Below are 20,614 nucleotides of genomic sequence, written 5' to 3' on the forward strand. Positions count from 1 at the left end.
AGGAAGGAATAGTTACCGTGACAATGAGACAAAATGTTGAGACCAAAGAAATTAAAGTAAATCATTCCCACCTGTGGAATTCCACAACAGGATACTCTGTGATGCCAGTCAACACACTCTTTCTAGGTCCATTCATCCTGACTGATAACTTGGTGGTAGTCATACCAATGCAAAGGGCTGAATAACGTTTACATAACAGCTGGTACGTGAGGTTTGTTGTTTCATCTTATAGTGTATTTTTCCAGTTACAGGGCTGGTATGAGGATGGCAGGAGCATGCATAGGTCGAGTCTTACAGAGTCTAATCAGGATATTTTGGAGATTGGATGGAAGGGGGATTGGACAACAAAGAGCTATTGTAGGTGTGGTGGTCACAATGTCAGGGCACGATTTTAGAAGTCACAGGCTTGTCAAAGTGCCTGATTAATACATTCAATACCAGGGTAATATGGAGTGATAAGAGGTGTACTCTTATTTTGTTTTTTTTGGGAGACCAGCAGTACCACAACTGGATGTGATGCCCCCCCTCCCCCCCACAAACCATCCAAGAATTCCTAACATCCAGCTTTGCTTCACAATCCTTCCTCAGGTCCTTACAGGATGACCCTAACCTGTCCTCTGCAGAAATCCAGGCTTTTCATTCCCTACAAACTGGTGACTCTATCATTATCCTCCTGGCAGGTGAGGGTACTTGACTGTGGTACTTGGCCAATGGGCATATATAAGCAAGGGGCTATGCCAGCTGTCTGGTACCTCTGCATACAGCATCTGCCATCCCTGTGATACAATCTGATCTACAGTCCCTCCTTAAAACCTCACGAACATCACAAGGAGTAACACTTCAATCCATAGAACTTTTTACCCCTTGCAAACCATGCACCAACACCTTTTACCTTCTTCCTAAGAACCATGAACACAATCATCCAGGGTGTCCCATAGTTGCTGTCTTCAAAGCACCCACAGAATGTATATCTGCCTTAGTTAATCAACACTTGCAAATTGTACTACAAATACTTCCCTCCTATATGAAAGACCGAGATGATCTGAAATCTGTGCCCATCCCACTCTCACCATACACCTTGCTTGTCACCACTGACGCCACCTCGCTCCTATACAAAAAAAATCCTAGTACATGGTGTGTCTGCTGTTGAACATTACCTCTCAAGTGGCCACCTGATGATGTTCTTCCCACTCTCCTTAGTCAACCTTATGCTTACCAACAACTATTTTACCTTTCAGGGACAGACATAAAACAGATCAGGAGTAGGGCCATGGGAACCAGGATGGTTCCTTCCTATGCCAATATTTCCTTGGATGGGGCCCTGGTTTGGGTTATATACAGTGATGATACAGTGAGGATCAGCTATATACACCTCTGTTCACATTAAACCTACTAAAAAATACCAGTACTTACATTCTGACAGGTGCCAACCTTTCCATGTCAAACACTTCCTCCCATACAGCCTAAGCATTTGAGGCACATGTAATTGTTCAGACGCAGACGCTTTATAGCAGTACAGCTATGGAATGTAGTTTATGATGACCGGCTGCAATCCTGAAATCTCTTCAAACATTACAGCACTATTCTCACCTCAGCATTCACTGGAAGTAATTACCTCACCCACCAGCCTATATTAAAAGCCAATTTCCTGAGCCATCACAATCAATTGTGACACTGCTGAACCCAAAAAGCAACTTAGGAGCTAACCTTTGGTCACTCAGTATTAATCTAGTCTTGAATGTATTAATCACCTACTTTGACAAGCCTATTACTTCTTAATTCATGACCTGAAATGTCGCCACACCTAAAATAGCTTTCTGTAGTTATCTGCCCCCCCCCCCCCCCCCCCCGCCCACCCATCCACCCAGCAACATCCCTCCCCACCAAATCCCCACCTCTGCAATATCCTGATCAGGCCCTACGCTCCTTCTACACCCATTTCTCTACCCTATGGCTCCTACTCCTGTGACTGTCGCCGCTGTAAGACTTGACCTATGCATGCTCCTACCACCCCCATATCAGTCCTGTAACTGGCAAGATATATACTATCAAACGGGGAGCCATCTGTGAAACAGCACATGCCATGTACCAACTGTTATGTAAGCACTGTTCAGCCTATTACACTGGCATGATTACCAGCAAGTTATGTCAGTATGAATGGACATAGACAGAGGGTGTATACTGGCAACAAACAATATCCAGTTGTACAGCATGCTCTACAACATGAAAGCTGCAACCTCAGTGTCTGTTTTACCACACATGCCATCTGGATTCTTTCCCCAGACACTAGCATCTCAGAACTGCACAGGTGGGAACTGGCATTCCAACATGTCCTCAATTCTCATGACACACTTGACCTTAATTTACATTAATTTCTTCAGTCTCAGCATCTTCTCTCAGTAACTATTCCTTTCCTCATTCCTTTCTAGTTTTCTACATCTTTTTGTTTTCTGTTTGTCTATCTCTCCCCACTTCCCACTTCCACTTAGCTTTTTACTCTTATTAATTCTTGCATGACATATTGTCAGTAATCTCTGTCGAGCTTATTACTCAATCTTCCACCTCTAAGCTCTCAGGTTTTCAAATCTCATCCAGTATAGTCCCCAACAATCAGTCTTCCCTTCTCATTCCATTTGGCAAGTCTCTGCTGACCCAAGGTTCTGGATGACTTTTCCAAACTCTCCCCATTTCCTAACCCTTGAAAGGTCTTTTCCTTGATCCTTCTTTCCTCTTCCTTCACCTTCAACCTTTCTGCCACATGAAGGAGCCATTTTCTCCTTCACCTTTATATGTGTGTGTTCTCCTGCTGCTATTCGGTGAGTAGATTTTTTATCTATCCAGCTACATTATGTTTTCAAAGATGGAGGGAAGGTCAGAGGTACTTAGGGATGGCTGCAGCTCACTCTGGGGAAGGAGCCACTGCAGCCACAAGCAGGTCACAAGAGTGCTAGTGAATACTGTGGGCTCACGCTTGTCACTCCATCTCACTACTTCTTCAGAGCCTTTGATACACGCCATTGATTAGCAGTGTGATTGACCTTGCCTGTGGGTATGCTTTCGATTCAGATTGCTCCCTGGACTGTTTGTGATCACTTATGACAACTTTTGCTATATTATGAACGTTGTTTCTGGCTAGCTGTTCACTTTGTGAACTATACGACAGAAAATATACAATACAATAAAAAGAATGTATTGTTGAACTCAGAGATTAGACACTACAAGGCTACAGTGAGGAACGCAGTACTATATGTGGCTGAGAGGATAACATTAAAAAGACATGGTGGGGGAAGAGAAAGACGAGAGAAATAGAGGAAAATACGGGGCCCTAAAGGAGGTGCTGACAGATGGCTGTGAATACGTAGACAAGAGCTTTATAGCTTTACCAGGACAACATCAGAAGACATAAGACTAGAAAGGGTAATTTTTGTGGGATATGTGGTCAGGATAAGTACAGAGAGAAACGCCAAAATATTATAAGAGACAACAAGTAGGACACGAGGAAACACATGAACTGCGTGTGTTACTGAACTTGAGAAGGAATGGTGAGAAATGGGAATTGAGGTGAAACAGAAAGAAAACTGGAGAAGTTGATATACTTCAACTAATACGCCCCACTCAATGACCGAGATATATACAGGAAAAGGATAGAGAGTCAATAGTGAAACTGTGATGGACAAAAGGTGACCCGTGTTTTCCCTTACGTACAAACACATTCAATCATGCTTCAGTGCACTTCCTGAATATAAAATATGTGGCTCAGCAATAAAATTTCCAATAAAATTGCCTTATCTCTAATATATAGTGAGGAGTCCCTCTTTTCATTGGTCATTTACCGACCACAAACATCATCCTATTTCTACTGGTTCACTAATAACTAAACACGCACACACACACACACACACATGCAGGATGTGAAATAATAAAATATCATAAAATATTTATCTACAACTGTAAACTTGGGCAAATTAAACTAAACATTTTTTAAGCTCTTTTTCAATGGTGTTTTCAGAAATGACATGTGTTGCACCATATTCAAATGATATATATCTTTTGCTTAATTAAATACAAAATATATGTTATATCTGAACATTTAACATATCAGGAGAAATGAATTTATTAAGGCTATATGATGCTGCATTTACACTACATATATGTATTGAATATTTCAAGTTTTGTCACATTTGCATAGTTAGGTACAGTAAAAATCTGTTGCAACATAGAAAGATGGTCAGTGGTACCAACTGGCACACTCAGCTACCATTTGACATTTATCTTGTTTGTGAATTTACTTATATACTTTCATATTCTACAGATTTTTATAATTGTCATGTGCAAGCAATCATTTATGTGAGCCCTTGCAAATTTCTTAATTTTTTATCATACCGTCATCTGCTTAAATACAATGCACTCATTTTACTGACATATGATTTTGGTTTATTTGTAAGTTCTGTAGGTTTAATGGAAGTAGAACTCAATTTGTGTTTTGTCAACCCAGGTATCTTTTAGTAGCTGGACATGCGGCTTCTAGTGCACACTGGAAGCTGGGCAGCTGCAGCCCCAAGCAAAATCCACATCCCACGTAACTCATTACCATTCAACTCACCTCCTCAATCACTGTTTGCCAGTCACTAGTCTGACAAATCGTCTTCTCCAGTGCTCACTTCTCATTACCTGTGTGCCCCATGCAGTCTTCGATGACCGCATCTGTGTATTTCCAAGCCTTGGCTACTGTCAGTCGAGAAGCGGTTCTTACCTTACTACCTTACTACCAAGTGCAGCAAAGGTTTCTGTGAGTTGTATTTTACAGACAATACAATCCTTAAGTATCTATGTTCTCACTGAACCTTGGGTTTCATCTGCTATTTCATCTACTGACTTCTTAACTGTCATTCACATACCTTCAGTAGAACAATAGAAGCAGCTTGTGAATATCTTACATACTTTTCTATTCTCAGTGTCTACCAACTGTTGAAGTTGCTTGTCATCAACTTCTGACATTTACTGTCAACAGACTAATTCTTTTGTTAATTTTGGCACATGTTAAATATCTTTTTTGTATCACTTTATCTGTTACAAAACCTAGGTATATGCTTTATGGCAGACCAGAAAATAACATTATGAACTCATTGATGCCAGCACTGATTTTCATCCTGATACACTGATCCCATGTAGAACATGTATTTAGTAGATAAATACTAACACAGTCAATCATGTTGACATCCGCATATGATTTTATAGTTACTTTATGGTCAAGAAGGTTTGCTTTTGGTTTTCAAATAATTATTTTAGATAAATTTACTTTAGTAAAAAAAAATCGGCATTTCATCAGTTCCTAAATTAGCTTTTCAGAAGAATGTAAGTTAAGTTAGGAATGCCAGGTGAATAAAATTCAATACCAAATCTGGAGTCTATATAAATGTTGGTTTGAAAATCAATTTTGTAATTAAAAATAAAGTTATTATTTTAAATGTAATTGTTATCATGAAACTTTATACATAAAAACACATTCAAGATGATATAAAGTATACAAACAGAATTTCCATTTGTTGTATGACTTTTTCAATGTGTGAACTTATGTAAAAGCATAATTTTTAATTGTAAGTTTAATCATTTTTATGATGTAACTACACATGAAAAACCTCTCAGTTATTGTAAGACATAAATATGCATGTAGCAAAGCCCATGATTTATTGGTTTCAGTTACACTATATTTTGTTGGAGAAGTTGCTGTTGTTCTTGTGGTCTTCAATACAAAGACTGGTTTGATGCTGCTCTCCATGCTACCCTATCCTGTGTAGTGGTCCTCAAGCTTTTCATCTATGTCTACATTTATACTCCGCAAGCCACCCAACGGTGTGTGGCAGAGGGCACTTTACGTGCCACTGTCATTACCTCCCTTTCCTGTTCCAGTCGCGTATGGTTCGCGGGAAGAACGACTGTCTGAAAGCCTCCGTGCGCGCTCTAATCTCTCTAATTTTACATTCGTGATCTCCTCGGGAGGTATAAGTAGGGGGAAGCAATATATTCGATACCTCATCCAGAAATGCACCCTCTCGAAACCTGGTGAGCAAGCTACACCGCGATGCAGAGCGCCTCTCTTGCAGAGTCTGCCACTTGAGTTTGTTAAACATCTCCGTAACGCTATCACGGTTACCAAATAACCCTGTGATGAAACGCGCCGCTCTTCTTTGGATCTTCTCTATCTCCTCTGTCAACTCGATCTGGTACGGATCCCACACTGATGAGCAATACTCCAGTATAGGTCGAACGAGTGTTTTGTAAGCCACCTCCTTTGTTGATGGACTACATTTTCTAAGGACTCTCCCAATGAATCTCAACCTGGTACCCGCCTTACCAACAATTAATTTTATATGATCATTCCACTTCAAATCGTTCCGCATGCATACTCCCAGATATTTTACAGAAGTAACTGCTACCAGTGTTTGTTCCGCTATCATATAATCATACAATAAAGGATCCTTCTTTCTATGTATTCGCAATACATTACATTTGTCTACGTTAAGGGTCAGTTGCCACTCCCTGCACCAAGTGCCTATCCGCTGCAGATCTTCCTGTATTTCGCTACAATTTTCTAATGCTGCAACTTCTCTATATATTACAGCATCATCCGCGAAAAGCCACATGGGACTTCTGACACTATCTACTAGGTCATTTATATATACTGTGAAAAGCAATGGTCCCATAACACTCCCCTGTGGCACGCCAGAGGTTACTTTAACGTCTGTAGACGTCTCTCCATTGATAACAACATGCTGTGTTCTGTTTGCTAAAAACTCTTCAATCCAGCCACACAGCTGGTCTGATATTCCGTAGGCTCTTACTTTGTTTATCAGGCGACAGTGCGGAACTGTATCGAACGCCTTCCAGAAGTCAAGAAAAATAGCATCTACCTGGGAGCCTGTATCTAATATTTTCTGGGTCTCATGAACAAATAAAGCGAGTCGGGTCTCACATGATCGCTGTTTCCGGAATCCATGTTGATTCCTACATAGTAGATTCTGGGTTTCCAAAAACGACATGATACTCGAGCAAAAAACATGTTCTAAAATTCTACAACAGATCGACGTCAGAGATATAGGTCTATACTTTTGCGCATCTGCTCGACGACCCTTCTTGAAGACTGGGACTACCTGTGCTCTTTTCCAATCATTAGGAACCTTCCGTTCCTCTAGAGACTTGCGGTACACGGCTGTTAGAAGGGGGGCAAGTTCTTTCGCGTACTCTGTATAGAATCGAATTGGTATCCCGTCGGGTCCAGTGGACTTTCCTCTGTTGAGTGATTCCAGTTGCCTTTCTATTCCTTGGACACTTATTTCGATGTCAGCCATTTTTTCGTTTGTGCGAGGATTTAGAGAAGGAACTGCAGTGCAGTCTTCCTCTGTGAAACAGCTTTGGAAAAAGGTGTTTAGTATTTCAGCTTTACGCGTGTCATCCTTGTTTCGAGCCACTTACTGATTTAATGTAAGACCAGAACTTCCTAGGATTTTCTGTCAAGTCGGTACATAGAATTTTACTTTCGAATTCACTGAACGCTTCATGCATAGCCCTCCTTACGCTGACTATGACATCGTTTAGCTTCTGTTTGTCTGAGAGGTTTTGGCTGCGTTTAAACTTAGAGTGAAGCTCTCTTTGATTTCGCAATAGTTTCCTAACTTTGTTGTTGTACCACGATGGGTTTTTCCCGTCCCTCACAGTTTTACTCAGCACGTACCTGTCTAAAACGCATTTTATGATTGCCTTGAACTTTTTCCATAAACACTCAACATTGTCAGTGTCGGAACAGAAATTTTCGTTTTGATCTGTTAGATAGTCTGAAATCTGCCTTCTATTACTCTTGCTAAACAGATAAACCTTCCTCCCTTTTTTTATATTCCTACTAACTTACATATTCAGGGATGCTGCAACGGCCTTATGATCACTGATTCCCTGTTCTGTACATACAGAGTCGAAAAGTTCGGGTCTGTTTGTTATCAGTAGGTCCAAGATGTTATCTCCATGAGTCGGTTCTTTGTTTAATTGCTTGAGGTAACTTTCGGATAGTGCACTCAGTATAATGTCACTCGATGCTCTGTCCCTACCACCTGTCCTAAACATCTGAGTGTCCCAGTCTATATCTGGTAAATTGAAATCTCCACCTAAGACTATAACATGCTGAGAAAATTTATGTGAAATGTATTCCAAATTTTCTCTCAGTTGTTCTGCCACTAATGCTGCTGAGTCGGGAGGTTGGTAAAAGGAGCCAATTATTAACCTAGCTCGGTTGTTGAGTGTAACCTCCACCCATAATAATTCACAGGAACTATCCACTTCTATTTCACTATAGGATAAACTACTACTAACAGCGACAAACACTCCACCACCGGTTGCATGCAATCTATCCTTTCTAAACACCGTCTGTGCCTTTGTAAAAATTTCGGCAGAATTTATCTCTGGCTTCAACCAGCTTTCTGTACCTATAACGATTTCGGCTTTGGTGCTTTCTATCAGCGCTTGAAGTTCCGGTACTTGACCGATGCAGCTTCGACAGTTTACAATTACAATACCGATTGCTGCTTGGTCCCCGCATGTCCTGACTTTGCCCTGCACCCGTTGAGGCTGTTGCCCTTTCTGTACTTGCCCAAGGCCATCTAACCTAAAAATGATAAAAATAGATTCTGCCAAACTCTGCAAAATACTCATTGATTGCAACTATTATTTCCTTATTTGATGAATATTTCTTCGTTTCAAGTTAGGGAACAGGATAATATCACTTGAGGATACACCTGATGAATGGCGTTGGCGAGGAACCAATTCAAAGCCCAATTCTTGTTCTTTTGCCATTTTTAATGCTGATGTGTGAGATGGTGCATTATTCTGGTGAAACAGCACTTTCTAGTGTGCCAACCTTGGTCTTTTTTCAGACAACACAAGATTCAGGCTTTCCAACAATGAAGCATATTAGGGTTCAATTATGGTTCTGACTTTTTATAAGTAATCAAAGAGGATTAATTCTTGGGAATCCCAAAGAGCAGTGGCCATCACCTTACCAGCTAACAAACTGGTCTTCTGTACGCTTCTTCTTGTCCATTGTTTTGACTGCCATTTTGACTCTGGTGTTTAATGATGGCTTCAGAATTCATCAATAGTGACAAATTGGCACAAGAAGTCTTCTGAATTGCAATTAAATATCACCAGAGGTTGTGCTGAAATGTTGTGTTGGATGCGCTTTTGGTTGACTGTGAGGGAATTGTGGCACCCACTTCATATACGGCTTCTTCATAGATTACATTATGCACTTGCACAGTTGGAATGCCTACAGCCTCTGCAGTTTCATGAATTTGTATTCAGCAGTATTGCGTTACCATATCATGGATTTTGTCACTGGTTTGTGGTGACCTCAACTGCATGGCCAGAGTGTGCTTTGTCATCGGTACTTGTCCAACCATGTTTAAATTCATTAATCCAAAAGTAAATGGTCTTCAGTGATAGTGTAGATTCTGCATAACATGATACAGATCTGTTTCGATTTTTGTGGTGGTCCAAGCATTCAAATGAAAATGTTTAATAACTGCACAAAACTTGGTTTTCTCCATTTTCAATCACAACTGACATGCTGAGCAGTTCAGACAGTTTTCAGGAATTAACTGCACATTGTACATTGTTGAAATTATTTATATGTTTCTCGGAAGAATCAAGCTTACCAACGATGAAGGCACAATAAAAATGTTCCATTCCTTCATGGAAATTTACCACCTACCAACCACCCTTGTATATCTAATTTGCCATACACAAATGAAATGATCACATCACTATACCTTGAAGCAAATACAAAAGTAATGAAAATGTTATGAAGAACATATAGAAAATTCTCAAGCTATTATCTTGAGAAATATGAAAAAGGATAAATAATTTATACTATCCTATACCAGTTTATAACAAGATACATAAGAAAATTAAAATAAATGAAAAAAGAAAATAGGTTTAAATAATCACATGATTGTATCAATAATACTCTCAATCTGTGGACTGAATCAAAGCTTAAAACTATTGCTTATTTCTGTTGCTATCAACAGTCTCAATTCTATAGTCTGCAGGCTCCTTCAAATAATAATTTTATAACAGATTTTGCGCAGCAGTTTAATAAATACATAATAATTTGCTGAATAATTAATGATGTATTAAGTACAATGGCCTTACCAGTTCTTCTTTATTTGTTCCAAGGAAAGATTTTACTTGGACATCTGTTATCAATTCACAAAAGGCATCAGAGACAATTTTCAGCGCAAAAGTAGCAGCCAAGCATGGAATCAGTTGCCACTGCTGTGCAGAGGAAGACAAGCAGTTACTGTAGCAAATCTCTTTTAGATTTATACTTAATATAATATGTCACAGCAAAGTGTCTTATATTGTTACAATACCTGAGCAAAAAGAGTCAACATTTGTCAAAAATGCTATGTATGGATAGTATGATTAAATCATATTCTTCAGAGGATTAACAAGTGAGTTACTGAATGCAACATAACTCAAACAAACTGCTGGTGCTAAGGGTAAATGATCAACAAAATTCATATCAGGGATGACATGAGATACCACAGCCCACTGAGAACAGACAATTAAGGTAGGTACACTGAAAACGCCAATCTGAAAAGATTAAAAACCAATATCAAATATCTGACTCACCTCTACATACAACTATATCTACATGACTACTCTGCAATTCACAGTTAAGTGCCTGGCAGAGGGTTCATCGAACTGCATTCAAGCTATTTCTGTACTGTTCCACTGTCAAACAGTGCATGGGAAAAACGAACACTTAAACCTTTCCTTGAGACTTCTGATTTCACTTATTTTATTACATTGATTATTTCTTCCTATGCAACAATAAACACCTTTATTTTAATGATTTCTATCCAATCTCTTGTATCATATCTCTGACACTCTCTTCCCTGTTTCACAATAATACAAAATGAGCTGCCCTTTTTGAACTTTTTCGATGTTCTCTATCAATCCTAGCTGATGCAGATCATGCATCATGCAGTAGTACTCAAGAAGAGGATGAACAAGTGTAGTGTAGGCAGTCTTTAGTAAACTTGTTCAATCTTCTAAGTGCTGAACTCAGGAAGCACTCAGTGAGCACAGCTCTGAAAAGCTTTCTCTTCATATCCACCATTTTGTGAAGTACAGTTACTGTAGCAAATCCCTTTTAGATTTACACTTAATATACACTATTTTACAATTCTGTAGACTTACAGTACACGAGCAATATTTGCACCACTTTGAAATCTTATCACAGTTTGACAGAATATTTGTACAGCTTCTTTCAGACAATACCGCATAATAGATAAGTGCATAATCTGTGAAAAGTCTGACATTACTATTAATATTGTCTGCAAGGTCATTAATATAAAGCAAGGATCTGAACACACTTTCCTGGGCACTCCTGAAGTTACTTCTACATCTGTCGATGACTCTCCACCCAAGATATTATGTTGTGTCCATCCTACTGAGAAATCCTCACTCAAACCACAAGTTTTGCTTGATACCCCGTACTGTCATACTTTTGACAATAAGTGTGGATGTGGTATTGACTCAAATGCATTTTGGTAGTCATGAAATATTAAATCTACATGACTGCCTTGATCAGTGGCTTTCAGAATGTCATGTGGGAAAAGTGAGAATTTGGTTTCAAATGACCGACATTTCTGGAATTTATGCTGGTTGACACAAAGGAGGTCATTCTGTTTAAGATACCTTATTATGTTTGAGCTAAAAATATTTTGTGAGATTATACAGCCAACGTATGTCATGGATATTGGACAATAGTTTTGTGGATCACTTCTGCTTTCCTTCTTGCAGTCAAATGTGACCTGTGGTTGCTACCAACTACAAGGCCCAGTATATAATTATTAAAAGATGGCTAATTCAGTCACAAACTCTGTATAGAATCTGCAAGAGATTCCATCAGGACCTGAAGCTTTCATCGATTTTAGCAATTTCATCTATGCTATTGGCACTAGTATCTATATCACCCATCTTTGCAGTGATGCAACAATTAAAATAAGGCAGTGCTAATGAGTTTTATTTTGTAATGAAACATTTGAAAATGGATACAAGGATTTCCAGTTTTCACTTGATACTCTCAATTACAGTTCCTGTGCATCCACAAGTGTATGGATACTAACATTAGTGCCTTAGCATGTAACCAGAATTTACTGGGAAATTGTGGTGCCAACCAAAGAGAGAGGTCTCAGGTTACACTTGATACCTCACTACAGCATCTGAAGCTAAAGACAGATGCTGCCAGACATAACAACAAATGAGATGTCTGTATTGTATAGGCTTGCCCTCTAGAGTTTCCATATGCTGACACTGCTGAAAGCCTACTTACATCAAAGTGCAACACAGCTCAGCCCACTCTGTAATCATCACCTACAGTGACAGCATCATCTTAGCTCAGATCTGGCTGTGACCTAAGAGAATTATAAGTCAGAACTGTGTATCAAAGGTTTATAGTCAATATTACGCTGAGATTTGAATATAATACAGGCCAACAATGGAAATTTTTTTGCTGAAAATACCTTATTCTTATGTTTTTTAGGGTGGGAAATCCAAATATGATATTTAAAAAACTGTATCATCCACCATTTCTTCACATTTTACAGTTACATTTATTAAATTGATCTATTTTTTATAGAATTTAATAGCTTTTATATAGTTAAAATAATTTAAAAAGGAGGGTAATGAATGTAGATTATGTTGGTAGCACTGCTGAAAAACATTTGCTGGAAAAAAAAGGTTGATTCAATTTTTGTGTTAACAGATGGTGTTTTGTTTACTGTCAACCTAACCTCGCTTACCTATTTCCTGTACATGTGCTCAGTGCAATGTCTAATCGTGGTTGTAAAAACTCTACTGACAGTTTTTACTATATCTGTGGTGAATTTGTGATTAAAAAACACTAAAGAAACATTACAGACTTTGTGAAAAAAGTTTATCTATCATACTTTGGACCTAAACTTGGTAATCAAGATAAATCTTGGGCAGTGCATAAGGTATGTTATGTGTATGTTGAAGATCTGAGAAAATGGTCCAAAAAGGAGAAAAAATCCTTTATATTTTTTGTTCCTATGATATGGAGGGAGCCAAGAAATCATTCCGATGATTGCTACTTTTGCAGTGTTGATATCACTGCTCACAATTCGAACAACAAGAAGGTAATAAGCTACCCTAACCTTCCGTCTGCCATCCGATCAGTGTATGGTGTAGATTTGCTGGTTCCTGAACCACCAGATGATTTAAATTCTATTCCAATGGAAGTATTTTCTGATGTACAATCTAATGTAGATGAACCAGATGATGATGAATTCCATTGTAATATAGAAAGTCTAGAGCCCAATTTGTTTACTGAGACCAAGCTTAACGATTTGGTTAGGGATTTAGGATTAACGAAAGAAAAAACTCAATTTCTTGGCTCTAGATTAAAAGAAAAGAACTTATTGGCAGTTGGAACCAGCATATACATGTATAGAAAGAGAGAGCAGCAACTTCCCAAGTTTTTGCAACAAGAAGGTGATTTAGTGTACTCCTCGGACATCCCAGGACTGATGAATGAGTTTGGTATTGAATACAAAAAGGAAGATTGGAGGCTGTTTGTTGATTCATCCAAAATTACTGACAGATAAACGCTACCAGGACCACTGGAACACCGACATGATGGGAGCTACTGTTGGTCACTTCACCGAGAAGTTCAGCAAGCGACTCATCATAGAAAAAGTTACCCAAGAAGCTTCAAAGAAAATAGAGAAAGAAAATACAAACCAATTCCAGCCGACAAGTGAAACCAATATTCTAGCTGACAAGTGAAACCAATTTCCCCATTTTCTGTATAGCCTAGAATTTTTATACTATATAATAAAAAACATATTGCTCAAAAACTATGGGTGATACAAAAAAACTAAGGCTAAATTTGGATTCAGCTCATAGAAATCTATAAAGAGCAGCTATCAAAGTAAAAAAAGTTTTTCAAAAAATTTTTTTCTTTGGCCTGTGTAATTTGATATAGTATCAAGTGATGACTGAAGTCAGCACACTTGGATACGAAACTGAGAAAGAACAGCTTGCTGGTACCTCTGACTCCACGACCTACCCCACCAGACCAGCACAGCGCTCATGACAAAACCTGGAGTGCCTACCATGAATATGAGACCACACTGGAACGGGTACCAGAGAGTACAGGAGCTGGACGAACCATAAAACATCAGTTCCCCAACATACCCTGGGCTTCTGGACTTTGGGTTGAAAAAAGGTAGGGCAGTGGGGTGTTACAGGTACTGATGTAGTGACACAAATCGACAAGCAAGCAACAGCCCAAAGACAATTTGTAATAGAAGTGTGATAGAAGTATTGTGATTTTAGTCTCTCTTGGTGTGATCCTGCAAGCTTGTGATGTACTTTGTAGAGTGATACTGTGTGAAGCAAAGATACAGAAAGATCAACCAGTGTACATCATTGCATCCATTATACTTCATCTAGCATCCCTAAATCTTCTTCAGCAAAGAAACAAAACACTCATCCACAAAAGCATGCACGCCTTAGGCATACATGACCGCTACCACCAGCAGCTTGAACCGGAGCTATGGTAGAAGCTGCCGGTGTTAGTGGCCATATGTGCCTGAGGTTTAATTGCTTGTGTGGATATGTGTGTTGTTTCTTTGCTGAAGAAGGCTTCTGCTAAACGCTATAATGTGTAAGTCTTTTCATCGTGCCTACCTGCAGCTCAATGTGTAATCTTTTTGGTGAGTAGCAATCTATCTTTTTCCTAATATTTTTGATATTCCAAACCAGAGTTTCCATTTTTTACTTCAGATTTCGATATTCAGATGAAAAATTAAATGCCTAACAAACAAAATATATTGTGGTAAACTGACTGTAACTCCTACCTTGAGAATAAATTACAGTGGCAATACTCATCTTGCAGATAGTATCATCAACCATCACTACATCGTGGGACAAGGAAAAGATCAAGAATAGACAGAAACATGATTGCAACCTCTTTTATATTGATTACTTGCCACTGTTACGTATGACATACACCCTAGATGATACACTCATAATAAGAAAAAAACAGAATACCTTGAACAACTAGAGATAGGATGTTCATATTCACAGGACATCTACATTAGTATGTTCTGCAGAAATGATTAGCATTTGAACCACATCGGTCCACAGGTTCAAGGTCAACATCGATATCATGGTGTGACACCACCTATCAATATAATGTGTCTCTAGTTCTCTTTGTTACTATAAGCTGCAGGTAATGGAACAGTGTGACTTGAGCAGACAAGCAGGATGCATCGCAGACGTATGTGCAAACCATACCGTTTGAAAGAGGGTGCATTATTGGCATTAGGGAATGTGATGCATCTATCTGGGAAACTACAGCTTGCGTGGGACAAAGTGTTTTGGCAGTGCAAAAGGTGTGTGCAGAATGGTTCACAGAAGGCGACAGAAAATGACGAGATGGGTCAGGTTGCACAACCCAGACCACTCCTGAGAAGATTGATATCTCATCTGAATGGCATTGTAGAACAGATTTGCATCCTCTTTGGCTCTGGCACAACAGCAGAACAGTGTAACACATCATACACTATCAGTGGTGCCAGTCCATTGCCTTTTATTATGTCACGGGTAACGTGAATGTCGTCCACTGCTTTGCCAACCTTTGACGAATGTGCAGAAACATGCCAGACAGCTATGGGGTATGGAACAATGTCACTGGGGATAGGAATGGCATCAGATAGTATGTTCATACAAATCCAGGTTCTGTATGTTTGAAAATGATAGTTACATTTTGGTTCGCCACAGACAGGAGTAGTGGCATCACAGTGACTGGATTCACACAAAACATACAATGCCAACTCAAAGACTTATGGAGTGGGATGCTACTGCATACAACTGAAAATTGCATTCAGTGCACAGCCAGAGCACTGGGAGCAGTGTGACCTATGTGAATGGCATCCAGTGAACTGTTAACTGTACCCTTTTTGCACAACATTCCGCATGCCATTTTTTCAGCAGGACAATGCACGACCACATGTTGCTGCTTGAACATGTGCTTTCTTGGTGCCACAGGATGTCTGCCCATTGCCCTGACCCACCAGATCACCAGACTTGCTGCCAATCAGAGATGTGTGGGATATGGTGAAACAACGGGTGCAGTACTGCGACCCAGTGCCAGCCACCACAGATGAACTTTGGAACCAGGTGACTGCAGCACGGATGGCTACACCACAGACACCATTCACACCTTATATACACCGATGTCATCACAAATGGAAGAGGTTATCAGGGTCCATGGCAGACCTTGTGACTACTAGGCCACAGGACACATGTCGAATTGAGACAACTGAAATGCTCATCATTTCTGCAGAACATACTAACGTACATATTTCCTGAAAATGAATGTTCCATCTCCAGTTGTTCAAGCTGTTCTGTTTCTTCTGAACATGAGTGTATTTTAGTCCAAATTTCACAGTTATTTTTATTATTAAAATCCACAGTTTTAAACAAACACTAAGGCAGGTCACAGATGTAGTACCAACAAAAGTCACTAGATCACGGGCCAATCAAAAGATCGAAAAGAATCCAAGATTTCCTGAACTGTGACATAAACTGTTTGAACAGTTCAAGTTGTGTTCAAATGCAACCCTACTTGAAACAATGAAAACTGAGCTAAAACAATAGAAGACAAGTTCTCCAAAGACACAATGAGATACTTATCAAAAAATGTAACAAAAAAGTTGGTGCAACTAACCATCTTTTCATATGGGTGAAGATGTGTTCATTCATTGCATTCTATTGATTCAAATATGACTGATTTAAAGCAATTGTAGTTTCTTATGTGGCTTGCATTCATTATGAGTATCAACAAGGTACAGGGCCTTTGTGTGGCAGGTATTAAACCTTGTGGACAACACCAGGGACTGCAGCTATTACTTGTGTGTATACTGGAAAGTGTTTAACCATTTATGAGCCCCAACAAGAAATGTCTCTAAACAAGAGTGTTCACTTTCAGCTGCAGCAGATAGAACATTAACAGTAAAATTGCCAGATCCAGATCTAAAAACAGTTTTGTCTATTGTCTCAAAGTATTGTGAACACAGATGAAGTTGATTTTGAGGAACCATCTGCTTCTCTTGTTCACAGTGCATAAGGAACTCAGTCTAAAGTTAATGTAAAAGTGTATTCAAACAGGAAACAGATGAACAGTAAAACTAGAGTAAAACCTTTCAGGAAGGTGGAACACAAGGTGTACTTCACAATAAGGCAAAAGAAGTCTTCTCTTCATTGACTTTCGAATCATGATGGTACAGCTTGTCATTGTCCTGATACAAGGCGTTTCAGGTGAGGTAAAAAACATCATATCCAGACAACCTGTTAACAAAGCTATCATGGCAGGCACTGGGGGACCATATGACAACAGCATGGCTTTCAGCGAGTGAATGTAATGTCAGCAGAAATATTAGGGCCAGTGCAAATGAAGGTTCATATTTCCACTTTTCAGAAGGCTTCTGCTGTAGTCCACAGACAGGAGAACAAGGATTTTTACAATCAACAGTGGCTCAAGAGACAAATAAATTCCAGTTGGACACAGGTGCATCTGTTTCCCTCTTCAGTAAAGACACATATAAAATGATCAGTGCCTACAGCTACTGAAGCTTCTTCTGTTTTGTCTGCTTATAATGGACATGAAATACCAGTACTTGGTGTGTGCAATTTGCCAGCAACTTTTCATGACATTATAAAGACGGTTTCCTTTCATGTACTATGTTTAGGAACACTGCAAAAAATTTTTGTTTGGACTTATTTGATTTGTTCAATCTGTGCATACAAGATAACATGTTACAAATCAGTGTTTCAGTGCCACATACTAATGTTTCTGATGTGTAATAAATACATCAAACTTTTTGAACCAGGCTTAGGAAATACTAAAAATTTTGGGATGTACATTACTGTTACCATACAATGTGCCATAATAATTTTATTGTGCAGGGCCTTGGCCCTGGGCTATATGTGAGCAGGGTGCTCAGGAGCTTAATGATGGAAAAACAATGGGGTGATACCACCCATTTCTGTGAGCAAGAGAACATCCCCTCGATTGTACTTTGAAAGCCATCAGGAGGTTACATCTCTGTGCTCATTTAAAAGCTACAGTAATGGTTTAGTTTCTTCTCCCATGACTGAAGAACAGAATGGACAGACTGATTTAAGTAAGGTATACCTACAGTTACTGCTGGACGATCAGTCTGAGCAATATCTTGTGATCAACACACCTAGGTTTGTTCCATTTTGAAAGATTCTGTTCAGAAGTCCTTCTGCTCCTGCTATTATTTGTTCTCTAGAACAATTAACAGCCAAAGTCCTTTCATGTGCAAACTACCTGGATGATATTGCTGTCATGGGTAGCATGTTTGCTGAACAGCTGGTAAATTTACAATGTTTGTTTAATGTGCTTGCTGCAGCTGGCTTAAAGTGTAATGAGGAAAAGTGCTCCTTCTTCCATGAAGAACTTAAATATTTATGACACATTATAAATTCACAGGGTATTCATCCTGCTCATTTGCACTTGTCTGCAATTAAAGATTTTCTGGGATCTCATAACATCCATAAGCTACAGACCATCATGGACAAGCTAACCTATTACATAACCAACTGCACTGGAAAGGAGTTCCTTGTGTGCGGTCCCATGAATGTCAGGGCACATTTTGGCAGTTGAAGGACACAAAGTTAAGCTGTTGTTGTCCTATTCGTTTTAATCTTGCAAACCCTGTTGTCTTGGTTGTGGATGCTTCTTATGGGATTGAACATGTGATCTCCCACAGAATTGCTTCACCTGATAAGCCCATTGCTTTTGCCTCAAAAACTCTCAGCAAAGTAGAGTGCAATTGAAGTCAACATGAAAAAGAGGCACTTGTCATTATCTATTTCATTATCAATCTATGACATTATCAATATTCAGCAATATTTGTATGGTTGGAAGTTCTATTTTATTACAGGACATCAGCCATTAACAGTTTTGTTCAATCATTCCAAGCATGTTCCAACATGGACAGCACAAAAATTGCAAACCTGAGCTCTATTATTGTCTAATTATCAATGTGAGTCATACACACCCACTGCACAACAATCAAACACTTGACTTATTGTCTCAGTTACCAGTCAGTACCTATACAGTGTTTGATTCATCTGAGGAATAATTTTATTAAATCGATACACAAGATTTTGAAATTCTTCAGAATTTTCTTCTCAATTTTCAGCATGTTGTTGGAGCAATTGCTTCTTACCCAGCTCTTTGGGTAGTTTTGCAATACATGCACCACAGGTGGCACGTCGCTTGAAAGAAATTCTGCAGCCACTTTTCACATCATCACATGCTGTCCGTATGGTCAGGTGTCTTGCTGTTGCCAACAGAGAATGACAATGTATGAGTTGTGAGTCCTCAATCCCTTCTGTGGAAAGTTTTGTCATTTTTGCATCAAGGTCACTGGGGCATAATTTGTCCAATGTCATTGCACTTTGGCAGGGCACGAATGTCCAAATGTCCAAATTCAGCAAATAACTTTTCATTGCAATGCTTGTACATAGTTTCAGTCCACTGTACAGCAATACATTTTTGAGCCCGGATGATGGCAACAAACACACATTGATTTTGTTGGTCCATTCTGGAACATGCGATGGTTGTTGGTGGTAGACATGACAGAAAATTTCCTTTTGTAGTCACCGTGACATCCACATCTACTGCTAATAAGGTATCTGTTTTGTCTTCTTTTATTTGTCTTGAAGGTCTTCCTGAGATCCTTGTCTTGGGCAATGGACCAAAATTTATGTCAAACAACTTTCAAAACATTTCTGCTGATTACAGCATACACTGTGTAACTACTGCTCCTTCACACCCTCAGTTTAATGGTGAAGCTGAATGGTTCATTCAAATTTTCAAAAGTCACAGGAAGAAACTTCATTCCTCCCACACACCGGAGCAAACCTTAAAGTGTTTCTTTATTCCTATTGCTTCTTGCCATGTGATGAGAAGCCATCAGCAGAATTATTACAGGGGTGTCATCACCATACCCTGTTGCATCTTCTGCGGCTGATGTGGAAACAGTTCATTCCTCCATGTCAGACAAAGTTTCAAAGTTTCAGCCACAGCATGAAGTTTTCTTTAACGTTTTTGGCCACAGCTTCATAATAAAAGTTTTGGGTTGTTCGCTTCATATCATTCAAGGGTCCTCTGGGCTGCACCGGTGTCACCAGAACCAGCTGTGGCACTCTTATGTCAGTGATTCTGCCACAGAATTTTTGCCTACAGATGCAGCATGCTGCTGGGGTCCACAACAGCAGTCATCTCCACCTGCCAAATTGTCACAGTCAGCACCATCTAGAGCAGTGCCGATGGAAATTGACATAGTGCCACTGCCATCATCACCGTCCTGTAGCCTGGGCCGAGATCAGTGGAGGCAGAGCTCCTGGACAGGTGTCACTATGCCTCTGGAGTTCCACCTACAGTTTGTTCATCCACAGCATCTGTGTCCCTGGATGTGGGCGTGCACCCTGTGAC

At 39.5% G+C, this 20,614-nt stretch overlaps 1 protein-coding gene across 4 annotated transcripts in view; it reads right to left on the bottom strand.

Moving 5' to 3' along the window:
• Positions 1-20,614, bottom strand: part of LOC124612946 (peroxisomal acyl-coenzyme A oxidase 3-like) — a 317,564-nt gene that overhangs the window by 125,559 nt on the left and 171,391 nt on the right. For all 4 annotated transcript variants that reach the window (XM_047141456.1, XM_047141459.1, XM_047141455.1 and 1 more), the window contains one exon: positions 10,198-10,320. In XM_047141456.1, the coding sequence (XP_046997412.1) occupies positions 10,198-10,320 (123 nt within the window). The remainder of the gene's footprint in view (positions 1-10,197; positions 10,321-20,614) is intronic.

Source organism: Schistocerca americana, chromosome 4, assembly GCF_021461395.2.
Source record: "Schistocerca americana isolate TAMUIC-IGC-003095 chromosome 4, iqSchAmer2.1, whole genome shotgun sequence".
Classification (NCBI taxonomy): Eukaryota; Metazoa; Arthropoda; class Insecta; order Orthoptera; family Acrididae; genus Schistocerca; species Schistocerca americana.